The sequence below is a fragment of the Camelina sativa genome, chromosome 8 (genome assembly GCF_030686135.1).
Source record: "Camelina sativa cultivar CO46 ecotype springtype chromosome 8, ASM3068613v1".
Lineage (NCBI taxonomy): Eukaryota > Viridiplantae > Streptophyta > Magnoliopsida > Brassicales > Brassicaceae > Camelina > Camelina sativa.
In genome coordinates, this window is record NC_141887.1 from 28,541,597 (window position 1) to 28,568,138 (window position 26,542).

The following is a 26,542-nucleotide window of genomic DNA, read 5'->3' on the forward strand; positions in this document are numbered from 1 at the left end:
GGAGATTCAAAAGCATTTTCAATGTTGTATGTTAGACTACAAAAAAGTGCTTTAAACGCGCGCGGATCCAATCGTCACGTATTCAGATTGGTATAAGAAATATAACGAAAACTTTAGCAGAGATTGTAATCTCAATTCCATATGTAGAAATACTTGGATCTTATTCAAGTGGGCATGCAACATGGTTTAGTCTATTTACACGTGAGCATGTTCCTCTTTTTAGCTTTGTTTCCTCTTTGAAACGGTCACTGCCTATGTTTTACATTATTCTTTTATCTTCCTATCTCTCAGTTGCATTCCACCAAAAAGATTATCAATATATACACAGCTCAATATGCTTATAAACCTAAGCTTTTTAGAAGATATGAACCTTTCTTTTTGCATCAAAGAAGATTTTTATGTGATGAAAACGAAAGAAAACTTTTTATGGTGGGTAAAAAAAAACACAAAATTAAATTACAAAATTTGTTTTGAAAAAAAATGTCAAAGTTCCATAAAAAAAGGGGGACATGGGAGGGAATATAACGAAATTATCAACAGAAACGCCACCAGAGTTAAAGTTCTCTCATCAGTTTATATACAAAAATAAAATTAAAAAAATTTCCAATTTCCATTAGAGAGAGAGAGAGAGAATTTTTATTAAAGAAAAAGTAAGAAGAAAATATGAAAAACTAGAGAGAGAAACAAGTGGCTTTCTCGAGCTAGCTCAGCCGAATTTTTTCTTCAACAATGGCGGTTTCCTAGGGTTTGAAGCTTATATGATCGGAGACATCACTCATCTAGATCGCCATAACTTCCATGGAAATGCCCGGTAGAAGATCTAATTACACTTTGCTTAGTCAATTTTCCGACGATCAGGTCTCTGTTTCCGTCACCGGAGCTCCTCCGCCGCACTATGACTCTTTGTCCAGCGAGAACAGGAGCGCGAGCAACAATAACAGCGGGAACAACGGGAAAAACAAGGCGGATAGAAGCGGATTTGATTGGGATCCTAGCGGCGGTGGTGATCATAGGTTGAGTAATCAGCCGAATCGTGTTGGGAATAATATGTATGCTTCGTCGCTAGGGTTACAGAGGCAATCGAGTGGGAGTAGTTTTGGTGAGAGCTCTTTGTCTGGGGATTATTATATGCCTACGCTTTCTGCGGCGGCTAACGAGATCGAATCTGTTGGATTTCCTCAAGATGATGGGTTTAGGCTTGGTTTTGGTGGAGATTTGAGGATACAGATGACGGCAGACTCGGCTGGGGGTTCTTCATCCGGGAAGAGCTGGGCGCAGCAGACGGAGGAGAGTTATCAGTTGCAGCTTGCATTGGCGTTACGCCTTTCGTCCGAGGCTACTTGCGCTGACGATCCTAACTTTCTGGATCCTGTGCCGGATGAATCTGCTTTGAGGACTTCTCCAAGTTCAGCCGAAACCGTTTCACATCGTTTCTGGGTATTGGTTTGATTGATTGCCTTTTGTTCGTTCCTGTTTAGCTTTGTTTCGCTAAATTCTTGAATCTTGGTTATACCTCCGAAGTTTCAGTTAGATCTCCTTACCAAGCGTTGAAAAGATCCCAAGGAATTAGTAAAGAGATCTGGGGTTATTATTAGAATTTTTGAAGGTTTAGGGGTTGGGATTATCAATATGTCTGTTTGGAATGAGTTGCTCAGGATAGGTCACTATGTACTGTGTTTGTTTATTAGCAGCTCAGGAACATGCAGCTGATTAGTGATTTTTTTTTGTTGGCAATTCTGATTTTCTAAATATGCGCCTAGTTATGAATTGAGATTGAGAAAGAGAATAAGTCTTTTTGTTTACTGTATCAGGTTAATGGCTGTTTATCGTACTATGATAAAGTTCCTGATGGGTTTTACATGATGAATGGTCTGGATCCATATATTTGGACCTTATGCATTGATCTGCATGAAAGTGGCCGTATCCCTTCAATTGAGTCATTAAGAGCTGTTGATTCTGGTGTTGACTCTTCGCTTGAAGCTATCATAGTCGATAGGCGTAGTGATCCAGCCTTCAAGGAACTTCACAATAGAGTCCACGACATATCATGTAGCTGCATAACCACAAAAGAGGTTGTTGATCAGCTGGCAAAGCTTATCTGCAATCGTATGGGGTTTGTACTCACACAATCCTTTCAATCTTTTTGAAGTTATAATTTATATCTTCGTGTGATACATTGATTGGTAATCGTTAATTCTCGGCTCCTCAGGGGTCCAGTTATCATGGGGGAAGATGAGTTGGTTCCCATGTGGAAGGAGTGCATTGATGGTCTAAAAGAAATCTTTAAAGTGGTGGTTCCCATAGGTAGCCTCTCTGTTGGACTTTGCAGACATCGAGCTTTACTCTTCAAAGTGAGATCCCAACTTTGGTGCTATTCCTATGACATTTGAGACGTACCTTTTGAAATGATCATATAAATTATTTCGCTTCATCCATTTGTTTGTATTGTATACATGTTAAGAAAGTTGCTTGAGACTAGTAGTGTTATTGGCTAGAAAAGAACCAGGTTACTGGTAGTTGAATATTTGAAAGAAAAAAAAATGTTTATACCTGCCACTTGGTGCATGCAGGTACTGGCTGACATAATTGATTTACCCTGTCGAATTGCAAAGGGATGCAAATATTGTAATAGAGATGATGCCGCATCGTGCCTTGTCAGGTTTGGACTTGATAGGTATGATAGAAGTGGTTGCGAAAGAGCCTTTATTTTCCTATTTGCTTTGCTTTCTGTTTCTGTAAAAACATTCCTAACGCTGAATATTAGGTTGATGATGTGGAAACTTTGTTTTGGTTTCAGGGAGTACCTGGTTGATTTAGTAGGGAAGCCAGGTCACTTATGGGAGCCCGATTCCTTGCTAAATGGTCCTTCATCTATATCAATTTCTTCACCTTTGCGGTTTCCACGTCCCAAGCCAGTTGAACCCGCAGTCGATTTTAGATTACTAGCCAAACAATATTTCACCGACAGCCAGTCTCTTAATCTTGTTTTCGATCCTGCATCAGGTATTCCCAATAGAGAAAACCTTAGTTCACTTTTGCGTCCTCCTTACATCTCGTTTTATATTTCCCATACAAGTGTAATCTCCTATCAGTTAGGGTATTTCTTGATCATGTCTTCGATATCTGAAGGATTAGTAGTCTTAGAATGATTCTATTGTTTGTTTTCTTGTCTCTTTTTAATTTTAATGGTTCTGTGGCTGTTGGTGTGTGTATATGTATGGGTTAGTGGGTGCTTCGCCTAGTGATATTAAAGGTTAAACTTGATGACCGCTGTTCAAGCATATCAATTTTAGTGCATTTATGTGCAAGACTTGTCCTCTGGACTCTGAATTCTTATATCTGCTTGTTTGAATGGTTGTAGATGATATGGGATTCTCAATGTTTCATAGGCAATATGATAATCCGGGTGGAGAGAATGACGCATTGGCAGAAAATGGTGGTGGGAGTGCTAATATGCCTCCACAGAACATGATGCGTGCGTCAAATCAAGTAGAAGCAGTACCTATGAATGCCCCGCCAATCAATCAGACAGTTCCGAACAGGGCAAATAGGGAACTTGGACTTGATGGTGATGATATGGACATCCCGTGGTGTGATCTTAATATAAAAGAGAAGATTGGAGCAGGTAATAATTTTACGGAAAAATAGTGACTTGGTCTATGAACGTACAGAAATGTGAAATTCTTGAGTATATGGTTTTGCTATGGACTCTGTTCTCGAACAAAATAAGAAAAAAAAATTTTGCCATCTTGAGATTACATTCTTCTCTGTTGCCTTAATCCTTCCACTCTAATTTGAGCTAATGCTCTTTCAGGTTCCTTTGGCACTGTCCACCGTGCTGAGTGGCATGGCTCGGTAAGAACTTTTTTCCAGAATTTTACTCAGCTGGTTTGTTTTTGCTCTTAAATTTGGTTGCGCTGTTTGGTGTTAAAAAAGCCAAAATTTTTACATCTGTCTGTCATAAACTAAACGTGGGCTTCAATGTGTCCCAATTTAGATATTTGTCTTTATAGAGTGCTCTCACTAGAAGAATTCTGATTTTTGGCTATCGCAGTAATATTTTCTACCAATTTCAGGATGTTGCTGTGAAAATTCTCATGGAGCAAGACTTCCATGCTGAGCGCGTCAATGAGTTCTTAAGAGAGGTACACAACTAAAATTTGCTCGTGATTTTGGTAATGGACTTGGTGTATTAATGCCTTCCATAATCTTGATTCGCTGTCAGGTTGCAATAATGAAACGCCTTCGCCACCCTAACATTGTTCTCTTCATGGGTGCGGTCACTCAACCTCCAAATTTGTCAATAGTGACTGAATATTTGTCAAGGTACAGTTACCTGGATTTTGAGGGGTTAATGTGTTGAGTGTAGACTTTTAGCCGACAATAACGCTAATACCATGATATCTTTCAAACAGAGGTAGTTTATACAGACTTTTGCATAAAAGTGGAGCAAGGGAGCAATTAGATGAGAGACGTCGCCTGAGTATGGCATATGATGTGGTATGTTTGATTTCCTTTCGTTACATTCCTGTATGGGTGCAAATTAAGTTGATTACCTTCTGATCTTGGTGTTTCTTCGCATCGAATATTCTTTCCAACTCTTTATTGCAGGCTAAAGGAATGAATTATCTTCACAATCGCAATCCGCCTATTGTGCATAGAGATCTGAAATCTCCAAATTTGTTGGTGGACAAAAAGTATACAGTCAAGGTTTGAATCTGAATTAGAAATTGTTGTGTCCAGTGCCTTGATTTTGATTTCCAGTATATACCATTCCTCTTGTGAGATCTGCTTATATATTATATATTAAATCATCGTGGGGACACTGCAGAAAGGCATTAATCTGCTGTAATTTATAATAGCAGCACTCTTAAGCTGTCTTCTTCAAAACATTCTGTCTAGCAAAAAATTATTTTTCTAACTCCTCCGTTTGTCTTGAAATTTCAGGTTTGTGATTTTGGTCTCTCACGATTAAAGGCAAGCACGTTTCTTTCATCAAAGTCAGCAGCTGGAACCGTAAGTTCAGTTTGTTTAAAGCTAAAACAAGCTGAAATTGTTGTGTCCAGTGGAAGTTAAATAATTTAATGACTTTGTTGTATCAGCCTGAGTGGATGGCACCAGAAGTCCTGCGAGATGAGCCATCTAATGAAAAGTCAGATGTGTACAGTTTCGGGGTCATCCTGTGGGAGCTTGCTACATTGCAACAACCATGGGGTAATTTAAACCCGGCTCAGGTACTTTTTAACTCTAATTTATTTTGCATTTGAAAGTTGCTCAATTCTGCATTCCATAACATGTTATATGATCATAACAAAAATTAAAGTAAATGATCCATAGGTTGTAGCTGCGGTTGGATTCAAGTGTAAACGACTTGAGATCCCGCGGAATCTGAATCCTCAAGTTGCAGCCATAATCGAGGGCTGTTGGACCAAGTACGTTAAGATTTTCTTTGTCTTTTTTGAATCCTTTTTTTTTTTCCTCCTTGAATGGACTTCATGTTTAAGCATATGTTTGGTTGCCAGTGAGCCATGGAAGCGTCCTTCATTTGCAACAATAATGGACTTGCTAAGACCATTGATCAAATCAGCGATTCCTCCGCCGAACCGCTCGGATTTGTAAAAATCCCACCCAGTCCATTTGAAAGTTGATATGATCATGACATGCACATATACTCTCAGTCTCAGCATTCTTTTGCGGCCCAGGAGGGAGGCACTAGTTAAGATAGCTTTTAAGGTACATTCCTCATGAGCTATCGATCATATCCTACACAGTCGCGGTTCTTGTAGATTTTGCGAACTTTGTCTGCTCTTTTGCTCTTTTTTTTTATGTTGCAGATTGTTAAAATGTACATGACTATTTTGACAGGGAGGGGAAAAAAATGTAGTAATTGAAACAGTGAGTGGGGGGGGGGGGGGGGGGGGAATTATCTATCTAGTCCCAAAGGGTAAGCAATGCAATATATTGTTGTTATCTTTTGTAGTAGTAATATGCACTTAAAAGTTATAATTATTTAATTACGTTGTTGTACATTCATACACCGCTAAATTAGTCACTTACTAAGCGAGAGTAAAATAAGAGCAGCTCTGGAATGCTGCTGTCAAAGGATTTTCGCAAAGGCAATATATGATACGTTGGAATTAACATATGTATCCATTGTAACCATGCGATTAGTCTGGCCTTGAACTAAAGTAACCAACAGAAATGAAACAGAAACCAAAGAAAGAGTAACTTTTTAGAGACTAGATAAAATAGCAAAGTCGATTTGTAAGTTAAATATGAGAATGACTATATTTAATTTAATCGTAAGGTTCTTGAACTTAAAAAAAAAACAAACAGTAGTAATAGAGTCCAAAATATCTCAAGTCGTCGTTAAACACAAGGAAATGAAAATATCTTAAGTGTATATGTGTTGTTTGCCTTCGCGTATAAGTAATTTTGACCTCCATCTATGAGAGAGAACGACATAACCAGGTTCATAATTACAAGAAATTAAAAAAAAAAAAAAAAAAACCACAAGTAGTAGTACTATATCCAGTGTTCAAGAAAGCGCTAGGCGGAATTTGGGCGGTAATCCAACGCCTAGCGCCTAGAACGCTTAGTCGGGGTCTAGATGGTTTTTAGGCGGTTTAGGCGTTTACAACATAAAACATTATATATATATATATATAATTATATTAAAATATATGTTATAAAAATAAAATTTTTATAAATTATAAACAATAATAAGAAAAATACATTTATTTAAGTTATATTAACAACATATAAATATTTATAATTACATATATAGATATAAAACATAATAATTTAATTATATGTAATTTAAAAATCAAAAATAAATATTAAAATAAAATGTATGTAATTTTAAGCGGGTTAGGCGGTCATCTAGGCGCCTGCTGAGTGCCTAGCGTCTAGACGGCGCCTAGGCGACCGCCTAGACCGCTTTCTTGAACACTGACTATATCGTTTGATAGATTTGGTAAGCAACCAATAGGATGGCGTAAATTAAAATGATAGGACTCTCTCTCTCTAATCTAAAACACACACGAAAAAAATTCTTAAAAAAAAGGAAACGCGAGAAAACGAATCTGTGTGTGTGGGTGTGTGAGTGAGATCGTCGAGAGGGACCAAAGTAGAAAGCTGACCTGGCAAACACGCGATATCACTCCTTTCCTCCTTTCAATAAATATCTAGAAAAATATCCAAATATCACGTGGGTCCCACTTTCGAAACAACTAATAAAAACCTTCTTCAATGTCGGTGTGTTCAGAGTTCACCCCCTTAACACAAACAAACCAACGAATCAAAGAAAGAAGATGACGAAGAAGATGAATCCACGGTGGCGGAAAACTGACCCACCCATCATCCCACCGCCTCTCTTTTCCCCTTCCCCCCTGAGATTTTTTTTTCAAGCTACAGTTTGTCGGTTACTTCCTTCTTCTCCCTAAAAACCTTTATAAACCCTTACAAACCTCTCTTCCTTTTCTTAATCCCTCATTAGTATCACACCCACACCCTTACTTAGTTTCTCTCTCTCTCTCTCTCTCTCTCTCTCTCTCTCTTTTTTACTAAACCGTTAAATTTCGCTTCTTTTATCAACAATGAGCCCAAAAAAAGATGATTTTTTTTCCAAACCAACTCCAATTTCAGTACCACCAGGGTCTCTCTACTGCGTCGACGCTGACACCATGGGTTCTTCTCCTCCTCCTCCACTCCCTATCCCACTAGACTTATTGCAAGGGAATCAAGTCCCTCCCTTTTTGTCCAAGACCTTTGATTTGGTTGACGACCCGACTCTTGACCCGGTCATCTCTTGGGGACTCACCGGTGCCAGCTTCGTCGTTTGGGATCCTCTCGAGTTCGCCAGAATCATTCTCCCTAGGAACTTCAAACATAACAATTTCTCCAGCTTCGTCAGACAGCTTAACACTTATGTGGGTATCATCACTTCTTATAAATGACCCTTTATCTTCTTCTAATCTCTCTTCTCTGCTTTTTGTTTTTGTAGATAGTTTACATGGATGCTGCTAAATTTCTGTTTTTTTTTTTCCCTTTTTTGTTTTTTCAATTTTTGGTTTTGTATATGTTTCTGTAATCTTTTTGATGTGATACTCAAAACACACATGTTTTGTATTAGATTCTCGAAACTGGTTTTTGAATAACTTGTAAAACTATACCTGTAATTTTGTTTCTCTTTTTGGGATTTGTGAAATCTCTACTCATGTAACACTGAACTTTTGTATCTATCAAATTTTGGCTTGCCTTTGGTTTGGATGTTATATTAACTTGTAACCTTGTTGAGATGATCTGACCGAGATACTACTACTCTTTGTATCATTAATTAATTATGGTGGTGTCGTCTTCTACTAATGTAGTAATGTTTTGTTATTTCCTCACAATGTCATCTTCGCTACTGTTTAAGACTGTTTTTTACTCACATGTTCTTCACTCTTAAAGGTAGAATCTTCTAACTTATGATTTACACTGACCTTAAAGATATTTGGATTGCAATCTGCTTCGTGTGATCTTGATGTATTGTTCTCTTACTTTGTTCTTGAGCTTTTTTTTGAGTTGTTCTTGGGGGTTGGAAATGTTTCCAGGGATTTCGAAAGATTCATACTGACAAATGGGAATTCGCTAATGAGGCTTTCCTTAGAGGCAAGAAGCATCTTCTCAAGAACATTCAACGTCGTCGATCACCACAATCTAACCAAACTTGCACTAGTAGTAGCTGCAGCCAAAGCCAAGGGTCACCTACTGAGGTTGGAGAAGAGATCGAGAAGCTGAGGAAAGAGCGGCGTGCATTGATGGAGGAAATGGTTGAGCTTCAGCAGCAAAGCAGAGGCACAGCTCGCCACGTGGACTCTGTGAACCAGAGGCTGAAAGCTGCAGAGCAGCGTCAGAAGCAGTTGCTCTCTTTCTTGGCTAAGTTGTTTCAGAACCCGGGTTTCTTGGAACGCATGAAGAACCTCAAAGGTAGAGAAAAAGGAGCACTCGGATTCGAAAAGGCGAGAAGGAAGTTCATCAAGCCCCAACAGCAGCAGCCTCAGGATTCTCCAACAGCAGGGGAGATGGTGAAGTGTGAAGCTGATGATTGGGAGAGATTGCTAATGTATGACGAAGAGACTGAGAACACTCTACTCTCTGACCAGCAAGGGATGACTTCAAGCGTAGGAGGAGCTGATCCTAAAGGCAAGAACTTGATGAATCTATCAGAAGAAGAGATGACAGAACCAGATTACTTCATGACCTTCCCATCTCCTGAAGGACTTGTCAAACAAGAAGAGACAACATGGAGTATAGGTTTTGATACTACAATACCAAGTTTCAGCAACACCGATGTATGGGGAAACACAGTGGACTATAATGATGTCTCAGAGTTTGGTTCTGTTGCAGAAACAACAAGTGGTGGTGCTTTGCCTGATGTATACTGGGAACAATTTGCTGCAGGAATCACAGAGACTGGATTCAACTGGCCAAGTGGTGATGATGATAATACACCAATTAATGATCCTTAAGAGCTTTTCATATATATAGTTTAGACCAGATCGAAACCCGTTTATTATCGGGTGAACTATTAATTCATTATTCATTTTGAATGCACTCTTTTACATATAATAATAATGAGTTTGATTGTGCCTTATTCAGAATCCAGGTTTTTTCACATTGTTTTTTATGGATTATACACTTAACTATGTTTTAATCTGAATCTTTGGGTTTTTATCTGGTGGAGTAATCAAATGTTTGCAGGTCTGAAGTGGAACGATGTTTCTTTGAGGATTCTTCTTTCTAAAGCTGTCTGGTTTGAATCTTCACAATCATTCATGTCCCAGGTACAAATGCAAAAGCTCTTTCTCTCTCTGTGTCTTCTTCTTCTTCTTTTCTTTTTTAACTAAAAGATTCAAAAGTGAAAACAAAGACTCATATATCTTAAAGCTTAGAACAGACTAGTTGAAAAACAAAAAAGCTTAGAAGCAGGCAAGCAGAAAAATGATTGATTACATGAAACTCTCTCTCTCTCTCTGTGTATCTCTAAATAAACATAAGAGTTTCTACGTGATGTAAGAAAGTAAATACTGTATCAAAATTTCTAATTGTATGCTTGGTGTTTCCTAGTAGCTCAACACTTCTAACCCGGTTGCTTTTGTGCTTTTGTGATCCACAAAGTAAACATACAACTCTTTAAACTGGATGGGTGCAAAGACAAACTCTCCCATCTCAGAAACGCCCAACATTTTCAAACAGGAATGGCGTTTTCTCTCAGTACTATTTAGAGAAAAAGATAGGCGTTGTTTCGACCAATCTTGTCTCTTGGCGTCCTCTAGAACCCACAGAATGAAAGTGTAGCGTTCATCATACGCTCGAGTGACAAGAGCTACTTTCCCATGGTAGTTAAGCAACTTATTAAATCCCCTGCCATCCTCGGGAAGTACGGAAGCAATTTCCAAAGTTTCAGACCTCAAATCAAACCCTACCAAGAGTTCCCGTGATGGTAAAGGGACCGGAAGCAGTGTAATATAAAACGCCATCTATGCAGACAGAGTTAGGTTCTAAGGGACGGTGAGGAGTGGGGCATTGGATCGTTCTCCAATTTTCAGCTCCTCCCAATGTGAGCACTTGATGTCCACGAAACCAAGTAACATTGGTGAACAAGCACAAGACTTTGTATTGGGCATTAACCCGATCATATCCTAAAAAGGATCTGACGATGACATCAGTGGCGTTGAGAGTGGGTAAGGTTATGGATTGACCTGTGGTGGGATTACTTACAACTTGTTCTTGACCATATAAAAAACTGATCAACCCATGGACATAACTAGGCTCCTGGTAACGCAGTTCCTTTGAATGACACACCGTACTTGATAGAAACTCAGCAAGTGGTTTTTCCTCTTCCACCAGAGTTGGTTTGGAGAAAAAGTGGAAGTTTTCTTCACAAGTCTTTGTTCTACCACTGACAGCAAAGAGGAAGCGAGGCTGCTTCTTTGGGGAAGACCGTAACGAGAACCATCTCACGAAATCCTCACCGCGGATGATTCTTTCCCATAACTTTGATACGCAAACGAACCTGCCTATAGATTTGGCAGGCAACCTCAACAGAATCTCGAACACTACGTCCCCTGGAACTGGATTATTCTTCTGCATATCTCCCCAACTCTGCTTTGTTTGTTCTCTGTTCTTCAACTATACCTATGCCTCTAACCCTTTATATATATATATGTAAAGAAAAAAAAATGGAAATACATCTTTTATTTTTATTTTCTGCATACATATTTTGCTGCCACAATACAAATTATTATTTTATAATTTTTGATTTACTCGTGTTTTCAGACTAAACTTTATTTTAAGTTTCACATAATAATAATGATAAATATAAATAAATAAAGAGGTGGGGGATGGTTAAGGCTTGTGGTGGCTTTGAGTGTAGATGTAGTCCAAGTGAGATTCAGTGATCATCCTTCTCTTCGTACACTCTTCATCCCGCTCCTCACACTTCTCTTCACCCATCAGCTTTGAACCAAGATATCCAGGAGAATATAAATAATTTAATTTACGAATATAATATAAGGTCGGTTAAAAAAATAACTTACCGGCGATAATTCTTGGGCCATCTCAGAAGCCTTATCTGCTTGTGTAGCCTTAGCCCAAACCAAATTATCATTCTTGCTTCCTTCTTCTTTTTTTGCCGTAAAAAAAAATGTGAAAGAAAAAAGAATGTAAAAATTGGTGAGAGAGAAGTAGTTCAGCAGATTTTTAACAAGAACATACAGTAGATTTAAAGATCTCTCCTTTTTGTCACTCATTGAGGATCTATAAGACTATATAACCAAATATGGTCCCAAGGTTCCTACGGCGCGCAAGTGATCGGAACCTAATATTTCATGCTAAGATTTGAATTATGGGTCATTGAAAGGCTTTACATTAATCACATATATAGTTTTCATACATTTAATTGGTGGTTAGATTTTTTTTTTCCTTATCGAACTTAAGGAACAATCACGGATCACATGGAAATCTTTGAAATATTCAATATCTAAAACTCTAAATGATCCACAAGAGAATTATATTATAAGGAAAAATTGTGATTCTATACTTTATAAAATAAAAGAGTTCCCATTGTTTCCGGCAACCAAAGCTCAAACAAAAGTTTCTTAAAAAGTATTTTAATATACAAGTATATATAGGTAAAATACATATATACATGCATGATGCTGATGCATGGGTCTATATATTACATGGTATATATTAGAGTAGTTTTGTTCCCAAAAAAAAAAAGGGTATATAGTAGTATATACGTATGTATATATACCTTCGTTATCCCCTTGCAAAGAACGTTGATGAGCCGTACGAAGCTCAGAGAACTGAAGAATAAGAAGAACAACGAAAAGGAAGAACATAATCCCAAGTTTCTTTTCCATTTTCTTTTTTCGTTTCAGAGACTTTTTGAGGACTATACAAACATGAAGAAGAAGTCAAAAGTTTTTATATATGTCTAGATCTCTCACATGGTCGGTTACATTTACTTATTTACGTTTATGCCCATATTTTATAGTGTGTTGTGGTCTGTGGAGTGGATCCTCTTTTTATTTTATTTTTCAACCTTCATTTTGCGAGGAGTTAGTATACGCAACTTCAATCAACCAGAGAGTACCAGACAAAACAACTAGACGACAACTACTTATACACTCATTTACTTACTAGGTAAAGTTGTAGAAACATTTGGTTAATATTAGAATTATATAAGTAAAACCTTTTTATGAATCTTCTCCTACTGTATTTACTCGAAAATTAGTCGAAACAAGTTGACAATTAAAACCACGAGTGTTATAAGTTAAACCAGTTTATGAATTTTCACCTCTTCCGAACAATACAATGTTTTTTTATAACATTAAATTCTTAATTTAGTTCTGCTATTAACATAATACAGTAGTAGTTTTTTTTGGTTGACACAACACAGTGGCGATATTCCCCACCCACGAGATATAAAGATTCCTCCTCGTTGGTTGTGTAATGTAATGACAAAAGCAAAACGTACGCACTCTCTTTTGGCGTTACACAAAATTACTACTCTATTATTCATGTCCGTTGTTTCCTATTACCTCTATTATATAATACAGTAAATGTTAACCTTTTTTTCCTCGGACTAGATTACATTCACATTTAACAGTTTCATCTATATCAACTAAGACTACTAAGTTGTGGGAATCGACGTAGAGGAGCTAAGTAACAATAAAACAACTCAATTTGAAAATACAAATGTAAATCATTTTTTTTTGTTTGTTAAAATACAAATGTAAATCATGCATGCATGAATCTCCGTTTGACGTTGATGATTTCGAAGAGGGGATATAACAAAGGATATTATTAGAATGAATAACTTTTTTATACTTATCCCAAGATAATGTAAGACAACTGTATCTCCTATGTTATTAAGAAAATGGAAACCTAAAATCCTTAATTAGAGAATATTAAGCGGGTGGTAATGATATGGGGGTGTCACATCATTTAGGGATTTGGATCTATCTTTGACTAATTCGATTTATGTATGACAAGGAATTTGGAAAGAGAAGGGATCATCACGACACGAGCCTAATTTGATTACTTGTTGGGAGTCATTATCATATTACTATTTTTGCGGTAAGCCGACACATTCGAGAAACTAATAAAATTATGCGTATCTTTTTAGCGTTAGATAAGAGAACTGTATTGTGTCCATTCGTTATAGTACCAATTGAGATGAAGCAGAGACAAGAAAAGAGACCCTCGAGACTTTCTTTCGATTTTTTGGTGGTAGTCCTTATCACTCATTCATGCTTTAATAATTCACACATGCAATTTTTGTAAATCTGTCTAATCTGCTCATTGATTGGGTTTTGCTTCATATATATTATTAATTAGGTCGACGATACTGTAAACTAATTCGACTTTAAACAAAATAAAATGTATTTTTCATGTGCATTTTCTGTCGATGATTCATTTAGAAAAATATATTGTAATTAGGTTTCCTCATATCTTATATGTATTATATATACGTTTTAAACTCTTAATGTCAACAAGTTGATATGGCCGAGTTGGTCTAAGGCGCCAGATTAAGGTTCTGGTCCGAAAGGGCGTGGGTTCAAATCCCACTGTCAACATTCTTTTTTTTTTCTCTCTTATCTTATTAGGCCTATTTAGTTTCGGCCCATCAATTACATATTGTTGCCAAGTGAATCTAGCAGGCCATATTGTTATAATGAATTAAAAACGAACAGTGGCACCTTTCGTGCAGCCCACCCACTTCGACATAATACTACGAAATATTTGAAATCAGAAACTAGAACACTTATGAATAACTTAATAGATGTGAGTCATGTGACTTGTTTGGTATGGGTTGATTAGTTAGTCGATCGATCCTATTAATTATTTTATGGAAATGTCAACAAATTTTCTAATCAAATTACCTGGGATAACTAATACAACTAAGTTATCTATAATTTGAAGTTAGTCAGAGTCGTGGCTAATAGGTTTTTGAATGTGAAAATTGCATGTTTATTTAGGGGTTCTCCTGTAGAAAAGCTTAAACAGTTATGGGGATTAATTTAACAGATACAGTAATGGGAACAATCATATAATATGATTTATATCAGTAATAAACTATATTTGACTTTGCAAATTACATAATTCAGAAGTCAAGAACCTTGAACCAGAATTGTTGAATACAAAGGTAAAAAGATGGAAACGAAAGCTTAGCTGAACAAAAGAGTACAGACATTTGCTTACAGCGTACACAGATAGAAACATTCATTAATCTAGATAGAACGATTAGGTTTGGTGAGAAAAATTTGGATTTTTTAGAGAGAGTACGAAGGGAACAAAAGAGTTGTTGTATGGTTGAACTTAAATGATGTCAACACCAAATAAAATAAATAAATTGATCCCAACAAAAAAAAAAGAGAAAAGTATTTTTTAATTCAAGAAATAGAAACTATTAAGTCAAAATCCGAATTGGTGAGACTTTCGATGTGTTTAGTTACGATTACGATACATTCATACATATCCTCCCGCCAGCCAGTAAGTCAACTCCTCACATTTAATGATCCTTTTTACATAGTCAACCCATGTGACTTAGATTAATAACACACCCATCATTGTGAAATAAGTTAGTTTGAACTTTTCATTGGATAGAAACCCAAAAAAAAAAATACGTATCATCCAAAACGATATAAAATATCAAACCAATTAATAATTGATGATATCATATGAATGGTATACCATGGATGTATACACCACCAAGGTCACTCGAGTTTTTTTACGGTGTAAATAAGATTGCATGTTGAATCAACTAGAGATTTAATGACCTGAGTCCTGACATAAACAGATGACGAGCTTGAGTCTTTTGACCTTTTAGATTTGGTGCGACTTTTGTCCTAACTTCATTGTTATACATTAATAATAATTTCATTTCATTTTATTAACACCTAACCTTCTAGATTTTCCCTTTTAATTTGTGAAGAAGTTTTGTGTCTGGCTTGATCGCATTCGGAGCTTTATGCCTAATTCAAATCATTTTAATATGAAAGTAAATATATATATAAAAAGATTTATAAACTACTAAAAGTATGCAAAATCCTCTTTTTTTGTGTGTTTTTCTCACTAATCACTTTAACTCGGTTCGTAGTCCTTTTTCCTTCTAAATTATGAGATTTCATACATTCCTTTTTTCTTCTTTATGGATGATAACAAAATTTGATGTCTAAACTCTTAATACATACTTAGAAACCTATCCATATTAACAAATTTTGGAGATCCTGAGCATTTGCATCCCCCACGTACACACTCTCAAAACCAGTCATATTCAAAACCTTGTTATTTCAAAGAGATACTTACAATCCATATACATTAGCTTTTGCCCATTTTCCATAATCATGTAACTCTTTTTTTATTTAACCTATTAACACGAGCGAGCTCATTAGCACAAACCTCGTTTACGTTTATCTTAAAGATCTTTTACGCCTAAACAAATAGTTAAACGTTTGGATTTTATATTACACGAGCGAGCTCTAGTGACTAAATCTTTTGGATTTTCTCGTTTTAAGAGTTTTCTACAACATTCGGAGATATATTTGAGAGTGTACATCATTTTTGATCAATATATCCTCACAAAGTAAATCGATTAAATAAAAAAATATGCACTTGTGTATTAGGGATGAGTTCTTTCGTTTGTAACTAATATTGACACGAACAAGATATAGTTAAAACATTCCCATACTCTTTCTTTCCTACGGTAGTGGGAACATGGTAGAAAAGGAAAACACACAAACACATTGGAAGAACATACGAAATGAACACATTACACATACATAGATTTACAGATATTCTGTATTATGTATACAACTATATATACACACACATACTGACACTGACACATGCTTAGTGCGTGCAATAATTTGTCTTTACTCAAATATTTTAAGTGTAAACAATCTGGTTTAGCGCATATTATATACAACTGGTCCATTTGCGCCTAGCTAGCGAGTAGTGAGTAATGGTTTGATATGATTACAATTTATCCCACCAGAAAACCATATCTTTCTCAAATCGCGACTCCAAATATTTAATTTCAGCCCCCACGACATCGACGCCGTTTATTATTGTTTTATTTCTTTCTCTCTTTTTTTCTCTTTTCCAAATTAACATATTCTAGAACCGGCACAACATATTTAATCATTTTATTCATATTTTACGTCTCTATATATATTATACATTACACACACTCAAGTATATGATGCAATGGAGTCTCTCTGTATGAACGAATAAAAAACATCACAATCTCTCTTTCTTCTCTCTGTCTCTCTTTCTTTATATTTGATTCAAGTTTCCAAAAATGGAAGGTTTGTATTTAAACTCTTTCACTCGTGTTTTACTCTTGTCGTTCGTTTTCTTGGTTTCTTCTTCTCATACATGGCAACGAGTCAACGCGGTCGAACCGGTTTTAGAGCTGGTAAAAGGCTTTGAAGCTAAACCGGACCCGTCCATCGACTTGTTCCAGCCTCTCCTCACTGACCCGAACGGGAGCTTTTCATTCGGGTTCTTACGTGTAAACGGGTCACGCCTCTCTCTCGCCGTAACCCACCCGAACTTAACGGATCCACTCTGGGTCCTCGACCCGACCCGTTCAGCGAGCTGGTCGCATAAAACGAAGCTCTTCTTCAATGGTAGCCTCGTAATTACCGATCCTTCGTCGAGGTTGGAATGGTCAACTCATACTAACGGAGACCGTCTGATCCTCCGTAACGACTCGAATCTCCAAGTGGTGAAAACGTCGTCGTTCGTCGAGTGGGAAAGTTTTGAGTTTCCCGGAAATACCCTCGTAGAAAACCAGAGTTTCACATCTGCCATGGCTTTGGTTTCACCCAACGGTTTGTATTCGATGCGGTTAGGTAGCGATTTCATCGGTTTATACGCTAAAGTGAGCGATGATTCTCAACAGTTTTACTGGAAACACAGTGCTCTTCAAGCCAAAGCCAAAATCAAAGATGGAGCCGGTCCAATTCTAGCTCGGATTAATTCGAACGGTTATCTCGGTATGTACCAAACCGGAAATATAATACCAATCGATGTTGAAGCGTTCAATAGCTTTCAAAGACCGGTTAACGGTTTACTGATTCTCCGATTAGAATCCGACGGGAATCTCCGGGGATATCTCTGGGACGGATCTCACTGGGCTTTGAACTACGAAGCGATCCGCGAAACTTGCGATCTCCCTAATCTGTGTGGTCCGTACGGTCTATGTACGCCTGGATCGGGTTGTTCGTGTATTGATAACAGTACCGTGATCGGAGAGTGTAATCACGCGTCGTCAGCGCCGGTGGATTTCTGCGGCAAGACGACGGAGTTTAAAGTGGTGAGACGTAACGGCGTTGAAGTGCCGTTTAAGGAGCTGATGGATCATAAAACGACGTCGTCTTTGGGGGAGTGTGAGGAGATGTGTGTTGGGGATTGCAAGTGTTTCGGGGCGGTTTATAATAACGGGTCCGGGTTTTGCTATCTGGTTAATTACCCGATCCGGACGATGTTGGGCGTTGCGGATCCGAGTAAACTGGGTTATTTTAAGATACGTGAAGGTGTAGGGAAGAAAAAGAGTCGTGTTGGATTGACGGTTGGGATGTCATTGCTAGCTGTGATTGCGTTGGTTTTAATGGTGGCGATGGTTTACGTTGGGTTTAGGAATTGGAGTAGAGAGAAACGAGTACTAGAAGAAGATGGTGGGTTATCACCCGGCCCGTATAAAAATCTCGGGTCGGATAGTTTTAGTTCCGTTGAAATGAGTCGGAGATAATATAATAATAATAGCTTTCTAGTTTTTTTTTTTTCTTCTTTTTCCTTTTTCATAATTTTTTTACAAGAGGTATGTATTAATTTTTACACCATAGAGTATAAAATTAACTTCTTTTTGCGATTTGACCATTATTTTGTTGATGACTTTTTTTACCTAACAAGTATTTATTACAAAGATATATTTATTTTTATATGGTTTAGCAAATACACCTATTTCGTAATATATAATTCTATTTTAAAATTTATTGATAAAAAAAATAAGGGAAAATGAGCAATTGGGCGTCACGGGTGACGCTAACAAGTGTGGATGGTGGACTTTTACTGAAAGGCCCACATGTTATGAGATTTTTCCACTATCCAAATCGTCGTTATTTTATAATACATCTAATTCTATATTGTTACTTTGTAAAAATATTCTGGTCAGCAACAGCATGTAGTAACCACCTGACTTTATCCCATTTTATCATGTCGACCATTTTTATAACAAAACTCTAATTTATTCTCTCTCTCTCTCTCTACAAAATTGACAATATTTGAAGAACACTAAAAATAGAAAAGTTGAATGTTTTTAACAAAGGAACGGATCTTTCGAAAATTTTGCGACAATTTTTATTGGTTGTTGGAGTTGCAAAAAAGCGAGAATTTATATGGGGAGTTGCAAAAAAGCGAGAATTTATATGGGCCGCATGTATGACTCCTTATTTATCGCCGTAACCGTCTCCAACTCGGCCTTTTAAAGGCCCATTCTCTTCAATTTCATACATTACAAAAAAAAAGAAAAAAAAACGCTCTTCCCCGTCGCCGCAGCCTCTTTTACACACACAATGTCGTGCTTCAAATCCAAATTCGCCGGTAAATCTCTTTACCGTCTCATTCGATCATAGTTCAAGGAATGTTTTAGTCCTATACGTCAATGAATATATCTCTTCGTGTTTGTTGATCTTTATCAGATGAGCTCATCGCCAATGCCGCTTACATCGGTACTCCAGGAAAAGGTATTCTCGCTGCTGATGAATCCATTGGAACAATCGGGAAACGTTTTGTAAGCATTAACGTCGAGAACGTTGAATCAAACAGACGTGCTCTTCGTGAGCTCTTGTTCACTACTCCTGGAGCTCTCCAATACATCAGTGGTATCATCCTCTTCGAAGAAACACTCTACCAAAAGACTGCTTCAGGTTCTAAAATTCGAAAACCTAACAAAACACTTTCACATTCGTTTTCTTGATTCTATATAAATCATTGGTTGGTGTTTTGTTGATTTTTGCTATATAGGGAAACTGTTTGTTGATGTGATGAAGGAAGCTGGAGTGCTTCCAGGTATCAAAGTCGATAAGGGAACCGTTGAGCTAGCTGGTACTAATGGTGAAACCACAACCATTGGTCTCGACGGGCTTGGTGACCGTTGCAAGAAATACTATGAAGCTGGTGCACGTTTCGCTAAGTGGCGTGCTGTTCTCAAAATCGGAAAGGAAGAGCCTTCTGAGTTAGCTATCCATGAGAATGCTTACGGTTTAGCTAGATACGCAGTTATTTGCCAAGAGAACGGTCTTGTCCCTATTGTTGAACCAGAGATTCTTGTTGATGGATCTCATGATATTGAGAAATGTGCTTCTGTTACGGAACGAGTCCTTGCGGCTTGTTACAAGGCTCTTAGTGATCACCATGTGATCTTGGAAGGAACTCTCTTGAAACCAAACATGGTTACTCCAGGTTCTGACAGTGGCTCCAAGGTTAAACCTGAAGTGATCGCCGCGCACACGGTTCGTGCTTTACAACGGACGGTTCCTGCAGCGGTTCCGGCTGTTGTGTTCTTGTCTGGAGGACAGAGTGAGGAAGAAGCAACTGTGAATCTAAACGCTATTAATCAGCTAAAAGGTAAGAAACCATGGAGCTTGACGTTTTCGTATGGACGTGCGCTTCAACAGAGTACCCTTAAGGCTTGGGGAGGTAAAGAAGAGAATGTGGACAAGGCTCAAAAGGCGTTCTTGGCTCGAGCTAAGGCTAACTCTGAAGCAACCCTTGGTGCCTACAAGGGTGATGCTCAGCTAGGTGATGGTGCTTCCGAGAGCCTTCACGTCAAAGACTACAAATACTAAATGGTCAATTACGGAATTTTTGGAAATTTTGGTTTTACTGTTCTAATTATAATGTGACGGTGTAAATTATTAGATATTGTTTTAAATATATATATATATATATATATATATATCTTGGGCATATGATATTAGCCGGCAATATGTTAAGTATTTATGATAAAACCCTTTCTCGTGGGGAAATTTGGTTGTAAATATTCAAAAAAGGATGTTAAACATCTAATAAAAAAAAGTCTACAGTTTTATGTTCTGTTAATTTTTTTTTGCGCCAATTATTAAACTTGCAACGAAAATAAAAAGGAAATATTGCAGTAGATTTCACTAGTTTTGTGGCTACAAGTTCTATAGACGTTAACTATCTGATAACTACGTTGACAAAAGTATGACCTTGTTTGTTCTGGTACATTCAGTTACATATCTTATCTAGAAAAATTAGAAATCACTAAAAGTACTCAAAAATCCAAAGAAAGAAGAATTTTGAAGGTATAATATGAGTGTAATATAAAAAACAATAAAATCATATAATGAAGTGATGATGTGTCTAGTCGTAGGGTGGACAGAATAGAGAGACAATGGCAGTGACTGAACATAAAAATAGGGTCATGAAAACAGTTTGAAATCTTTAGTGATGAATAATATAAACTTCAGTCGTCTTATCTTCACCACAATCTTCTTTGTATGGGTTACTTTTTTGTAATTTTAGAATATATTTTCACAAGTGATAAATTAAAAGGATTTATTATATAATTCTGAAGGTTTTATTAGCATATATGTGAAAGCTTCTAAAACATCAAATTTAGGAAAATTGAGAGAATATTTAAACGTTTCAAGGATTTTGTGGTTAGTTCCTTTAAATAGATTAAATTTCTAGATAAATTGTTTGCTTGAAAGAGTAAATATTGAACTTAAAAAGTATTCTAAATTTCCACCATATAGCAACAAATATCCAAATTATAAAAACAGTTAATAAAGTTTGACAAGAAGAATCATCAAGCTCTAGAAGTAGGACTGGTCTTGTGTGGAACCCATAAAACGAACAAGCACTTAAATGAGAATAGAGACAATTCAGAATTAATCAACGTAACGTTATCAATAATGTGTAAGTACGAAGGATTGTATTGACTCGTGCTCGTGTCTCACTGTCTCTATAGGGAATAGGGACAAAAAGGAGAAGAAGAGATCATGGAGAGAGAGATAAAGGCAAATGGTTACTTTCTCTCTGACCATTAACACACTGAATCGACCAGAGCTTACTTCACTACTCTTACTCTCTGTCTCCATCTACATAACTCTCCATCTCTTTCTCTCTCTAGGATTACCCCAAATTTACAGCTCTAGCCTTCTATGTATGTTTTCTTTGTATCTCCATTTATGTACATACATTAATTAGATAGGTGGAGTCTTCAAGACCAAATTAAGTTCAAACAAGTTTCACGGTTTACAACAATCAAATAAATAATTCAGGCGCAGTTCAAAATGTTATGAATATGAACCTTCCATGCCAGAAAAGTTGGTTCAGAAACCGAATAGAAGAAGAAATCTATGTTTGATTTACGTCATAAATTTAATAGTTTTTAAAGTAGTTGTGTTTTATTCTTTTGAAAAATCCATTCTATTACCCATTTAATAATTTAAAAATGAATCGTCGAGCCAAAAAAATTAATGGTTTTTCTAAAAAAATTAGGGAAATTAGATTTTTGAAGTTCCTACTAATTCCAAATGAAAACTAATAAAACCCTATTACGTGAGCTAATCCTCCAGAAGAAACCCTTCAAAAAAAAAAAAAAACTAAAGAAAGCTTGTTAAAACTGTTGTGTGCCAATGGACAAGAACCGTTTGGTTCATATATATGTTACTGTCTCTCGAATCTATTCATTTCTGCCAAAGAAAAATATAGAAGTCTATATAGGCTCAGTGTAGTCAATTCCTTTCCTATAAATCATCAAAGTATTATTAATTTAACCCCCCCGGAAATTTTGGTTACATTCAAGGGTCGAGGGAAAATGTCATGTTCATATTAAAACTATGATAAATATTCTTTCTTTTTTTTTTGTCATCAAAAATCATATTTAAAGGTAAAAAAGAACTATGTTTAAATGTTGAGTGGCTTAAGAAGACATGCATGATGATCTGATTTTTTTTTTTGTTATCCTATGACATGTCTTGTCTGGTTTTGCGTGTCTACACCTTCGGATGCAGAAAATAAATTCTCTTATAAAAGTTGATTTTTATGAGTACGATCTTTGAATTAGCATATGGATGCTCGTTTTTTCTGGGTCAACAAAATAGTTATTGGGATCAGAATTTAATATTTAGAGAAAGATTGATATAAAAAGTCTTACAAAATAAACACATACAAATTAAACATAGTATATAACCGTTGGTTAAAGCCTAATTTGATTTAATTCTTAGACAATTCATCTTATACATGCTGATATAAATTCGTTAAGCCCCAACAAATATTCCATTTATAATTCTAAGCATCATGTGACATATAATAGCTAAGTCAAGGTTTATCTCATATATAGCTAACTCAAAAGAATTAGTTAACCAAATGATTACCTTCTTCTTCGTTGAGACACATTACTTACTGATTCTCTCCTTTACTGAGCCTCATACCATAACTTTCCCACAAATTCTGATCTCCATCTCCCATGAAGAACGGGAAGCAGTTTGTACTAGCTGCCATTGCGCCGCTCGGATTTCCAGTGGTTACGTTTGCGTTTGATGTTGAAGAACCTACATTGCCTTGTTCGTTCATCTGATGCTGATCATTATCATTATATCCGCTTTCTTGATTGTTGTACATTGGATTTTCTTCTGTTCTTGGATAGTATACACCGCAGGTGGACGAATTATCCTTCCTTTTCTTGTTGATTTGCTTCTTTTCTTTTCTCATTCCATTGCTTATCCATTCCCACTTTTCCTTGCATAATAAGGCACTTCTCTGATCAAACCCTAACTGAACTAATTTCGCTGCAATTTCTTCCCATAGAAATTCATCCGAGCACCCTCCCAATATCTCTTGAAATGCCGAGTCCATGCTCGTTCTAATCTCCATAAGCTTTATAATCTCTTGCTCATCCCAGCAGCTACCACTTCCTTTAACAGTAACATTGTTAGTCATTGTTTGATCGCTTCCATTCTCATTCTGATTCTCACTATTGTTTCGGATCTCATTATTACCATTAATCCTCTCTTCCGGAGACGAACATAGCGGCTTTATCAATGGCTTTCCTGTCAAGTATTGCAACGCCTCAATCACTGCTACATCCCTAGCTTCCATTCGTGCCCTCTCTTTAGCCCAAAACAAATGCTCTTTATCAATCCGTGCAGCTTCAGTCTTCCTCCATTCCTCTTCTTTCATCATCCGTTGTTCCTCTTTATCTTCAATAACCTTTGTCAACTTTTCAAGCCAAACATCTTGCCTCTCTATCAGCCTTTTCATGTTCGCATCAATGAACTCCTTGATCTTCCCTTTCCAACTCCTCGTTTTCCTTCTACTACTAGAATCATTCCCTTCCGACGAAGAAGTCATCAGCTCCAGCTCGGAGGAGTTGTAGTTGTTAGAAAGACTAAGGCTTTGATGAAAACCATGAACACTATCGACGTTATGAATGTTCGACGTTGTTGTAGTAACGTTCATAGGGTTTTGAGTGTGGAAACCATGAATTGCGCTGCTCATGAACTGCGTGTTATGATTGGGACAAGAAACCAAGTTGTTGGAATCGCCGTAGAGTGCTTCAAGCTGCCGGAAAAATCTGTAATGTTTTCCGTCTTGTCTTCCGGCTTTGCCTTCTTTAGTCTTCCTATAGTATTTGTAAAGATTCTCAAACTTCTCTCTGCACTTCTTTCCACTCCTTTGGTATCCATGTTCCTCGGACATGATCCTATTTATATATTAAAAATACGAATGAGAAAAAGAATGAGCTCATGTTTGACTGAATTCGGAGCAGTGCCCTAATCTTGAAACTAGCAAGAATCATATGCATAAATTCATTTTCATGCATATATTAGATTAGATAGTGACACATAAAGTTTGTCTTATTTTAACATACACTTGTTAACTTTCGGACCAAGACTAGTGAACTAATAGTTTACCACAAGAACATGTTTCTATGTTCAGTTACACAAAAGAGGAGGGTACATATCTTCAGAAGCTAAGAAAGATGAATCAGAAGTTATCAGTAAAAAAAAGAAGAAATCTAAAATCAAAGTCAAAGAAGATAATAAATCTTTTTTGTTTTACTCTTGTTTATGTTTTACCCTTTTGGGTTTTTAAAGCACCTGATAGTGTCTTAACTGAAACTGCCAAGGTCTGGTCATTCTCTTGACCAAAACAAAACAACTCCTAAATAAATTGTTTGAAACTGACCACTCTATAGTTACACATCAATATGTGTGTCTGTGTAATATACGTGGGAATGTATATACGTATATATAGATATATATTGATTTGCTGAAAAGTAAGTTGAAATTGAGGAACCCAAGGGAAGTGTTGAGGTCACATTCTTTCTTGTTATTAATGCAAGAATAATTTTTTTTTTTTAAAAGATTAAATTTGTCTTCGGGATTTTCACTTGAAAGGTCTTAATATTTAACAAGAAAGCGTATGAAAGGTCAAATCTTTTCAAATCCGAAAGAAAACCCACAACAACAACACAAAATATATACTCAACGTTTGAAACTTTTTTTTTTAATATATAAAGAAGATTGAAACTGTTTAGTGTTCATAAGTAGCAAATGTTATTAATTTCCTCAATTGAAAATTAAATTCTTGTAATTGATCAACTGTTAAACTAGGAGACATGATCTTGAAAAAACAAAAACTAGGAGGGATTTTTTGAGAAATATGTATGCATAATTATATTAAAGTTTGTTTAAGAAAAGTTACCAAAAAATAAAATAAAAAATAAAGACGAAGAATGAGGAGAGAGAGAGAGAGAAATTAGGGTAAAATCGAGAAAAGATAAGTGAAGCAAACCTAGAAACTTCATCCCAGAGAGGTCCTTTTTGATTAGCTTCTTTGAATTTATGATCAAGACGAGATCTAATCTCCAACAGAGTTAGGGTTTCTTGTCTTGGCCACCTTCCAGTTCCTCCGCCGTCTCCTCCTACTCCGCCGCCGAAACCCCCACCGTCTAGAAACCCACTAAACCCAACTCCACCACCACCACCACCACTAGTACTCGCGTTCAAGTTACTGTTGTTTCCAGCCGTCGAGGAACCTCCACCACCCAGTCCATGTATGCCACGTGGCAAGAAACCCATCTCTTGATCGGTAGTGAACTGGTGAAGACGGTGCGGTTGTTGCGGCAGCGCCGGAGCGAGGTTGAAGCCGAAGAAATCAGAGGGAAAATGAGAAGAAGTAGACGGTGATGTCGTCGTCGTCCTGCCTCCGCCTTTCATGAGCTGCCGGAGCTCCGGTATACCGTACTGAGGATGCTGATCTTGATCCATTCTTTCAGATTTATATTTCAGCAATCGATAGTGAAGGGAGAGAAAAAAAAAAAAAAGGGTAAAGGTTTATAACCTTTTAATTCCAAACAAAAAAAAAGAGAGTGAAAAGATTGAAGCTTTTATTTTTAGAGAAAGAGAGAGAGTGAGAGAGAGAGACAGATCGTGTAGTCCACGAAAAGGGTCGAATGTAAGCTACAGAGACGATATGGTCCCATGACTTAATAACCCTTTATATTCTTCTTGAATGTGTGTGGGCGAGAGAGAGAGAGAGAGAGAGAGAGAGAGAGAGAGAGAGAGAGAGAGAGAGAGAGAGAGAGATGTATATTAGATTAGATATACAGATCTTTTTGTATGAGATTTTGTATGTATGTGTGTTTTGTAACATGTGTCTCGCTCAGTATTCATCATCTCTATCAAATTATTTGAATACATGTGTGCATTATTCATATATATATCAATGTAAGGTTTTGTCTCACTTAGAGACAATAATAGATCGAGGTCCTTCTATTTGGATTTTGAGGTTTACGTTCAATATCTAATAAGATTTGTAGGGTTTAACCAATTATCAGAAGATACTTGTCTTTTGTTCTCTGTATAATTTTTACTATGAAATTTCATTATTTGGATTTGTTATGAAGGATAATTGCACTGCAGTTTGCACATGTGACTTCATA

At 36.8% G+C, this 26,542-nt stretch overlaps 5 protein-coding genes, 1 non-coding gene and 2 pseudogenes across 9 annotated transcripts; 5 read left to right on the top strand and 3 right to left on the bottom strand.

The window, feature by feature from the left end:
- Window positions 1–482: 482 nt before the first annotated feature.
- LOC104708749 (serine/threonine-protein kinase CTR1) lies at window positions 483–6,031 on the top strand. Of its 2 annotated transcripts, XR_015563477.1 has the most exons (16): window positions 533–1,437; window positions 1,812–2,113; window positions 2,210–2,351; window positions 2,571–2,674; window positions 2,798–3,003; window positions 3,362–3,625; window positions 3,815–3,855; window positions 4,077–4,145; window positions 4,226–4,326; window positions 4,416–4,500; window positions 4,612–4,710; window positions 4,948–5,016; window positions 5,103–5,234; window positions 5,338–5,432; window positions 5,523–5,733; window positions 5,866–6,031. XR_015563477.1 is itself a non-coding variant. In XM_010425365.3 (15 exons), exons 1-15 carry the CDS (start codon window positions 799–801, stop codon window positions 5,617–5,619), a joined length of 2,445 nt encoding a protein of 814 aa, XP_010423667.2. In that variant the 5' UTR covers window positions 483–798; the 3' UTR covers window positions 5,620–6,031. The 2 variants fall into 2 exon arrangements, 1 of the variants encoding a protein (XP_010423667.2); XM_010425365.3 differs by having other exon boundaries at window positions 483–1,437; window positions 5,523–6,031.
- Window positions 6,032–7,265: 1,234 nt separating this feature from the next.
- On the top strand, window positions 7,266–9,640 carry LOC104708752 (heat stress transcription factor A-3-like). Its single transcript, XM_019228996.2, has 2 exons — window positions 7,266–7,931; window positions 8,598–9,640. The coding sequence occupies exons 1-2, from the start codon at window positions 7,599–7,601 to the stop codon at window positions 9,513–9,515; spliced, it is 1,251 nt and encodes a 416-aa protein (XP_019084541.2). The 5' UTR covers window positions 7,266–7,598; the 3' UTR covers window positions 9,516–9,640.
- A 263-nt stretch (window positions 9,641–9,903) lies between these two features.
- Window positions 9,904–11,139, bottom strand: LOC104708751 (F-box protein At1g47810 pseudogene; annotated as a pseudogene). The gene has a single exon (XR_015563478.1). The product of XR_015563478.1 is annotated as an F-box protein At1g47810 pseudogene (transcript).
- A 90-nt stretch (window positions 11,140–11,229) lies between these two features.
- On the bottom strand, window positions 11,230–12,513 carry LOC104708750 (uncharacterized). The gene is made up of 3 exons (XM_087460834.1): window positions 12,305–12,513; window positions 11,586–11,671; window positions 11,230–11,505 (listed from the first exon to the last, which is right to left on the bottom strand). Exons 1-3 carry the CDS (start codon window positions 12,411–12,413, stop codon window positions 11,395–11,397), a joined length of 306 nt encoding a protein of 101 aa, XP_087316960.1. The 5' UTR covers window positions 12,414–12,513; the 3' UTR covers window positions 11,230–11,394.
- A 1,538-nt stretch (window positions 12,514–14,051) lies between these two features.
- On the top strand, window positions 14,052–14,132 carry TRNAL-AAG (transfer RNA leucine (anticodon AAG)). Its single transcript has one exon. It is a non-coding gene; the product is annotated as a tRNA-Leu (tRNA).
- Window positions 14,133–16,651: 2,519 nt separating this feature from the next.
- LOC104708753 (PAN domain-containing protein At5g03700 pseudogene) lies at window positions 16,652–18,433 on the top strand (annotated as a pseudogene). Its single transcript, XR_015563364.1, has one exon. The product of XR_015563364.1 is annotated as a PAN domain-containing protein At5g03700 pseudogene (transcript).
- A 478-nt stretch (window positions 18,434–18,911) lies between these two features.
- LOC104709958 (fructose-bisphosphate aldolase 4, cytosolic-like) lies at window positions 18,912–20,664 on the top strand. The gene is made up of 3 exons (XM_087460691.1): window positions 18,912–19,164; window positions 19,263–19,490; window positions 19,588–20,664. Exons 1-3 carry the CDS (start codon window positions 19,137–19,139, stop codon window positions 20,409–20,411), a joined length of 1,080 nt encoding a protein of 359 aa, XP_087316817.1. The 5' UTR covers window positions 18,912–19,136; the 3' UTR covers window positions 20,412–20,664.
- Window positions 20,665–22,697: 2,033 nt separating this feature from the next.
- On the bottom strand, window positions 22,698–26,126 carry LOC104708754 (trihelix transcription factor PTL-like). The gene is made up of 2 exons (XM_087460705.1): window positions 25,393–26,126; window positions 22,698–24,298 (listed from the first exon to the last, which is right to left on the bottom strand). Exons 1-2 carry the CDS (start codon window positions 25,866–25,868, stop codon window positions 22,996–22,998), a joined length of 1,779 nt encoding a protein of 592 aa, XP_087316831.1. The 5' UTR covers window positions 25,869–26,126; the 3' UTR covers window positions 22,698–22,995.
- Between the last annotated feature and the right edge of the window lie 416 nt (window positions 26,127–26,542).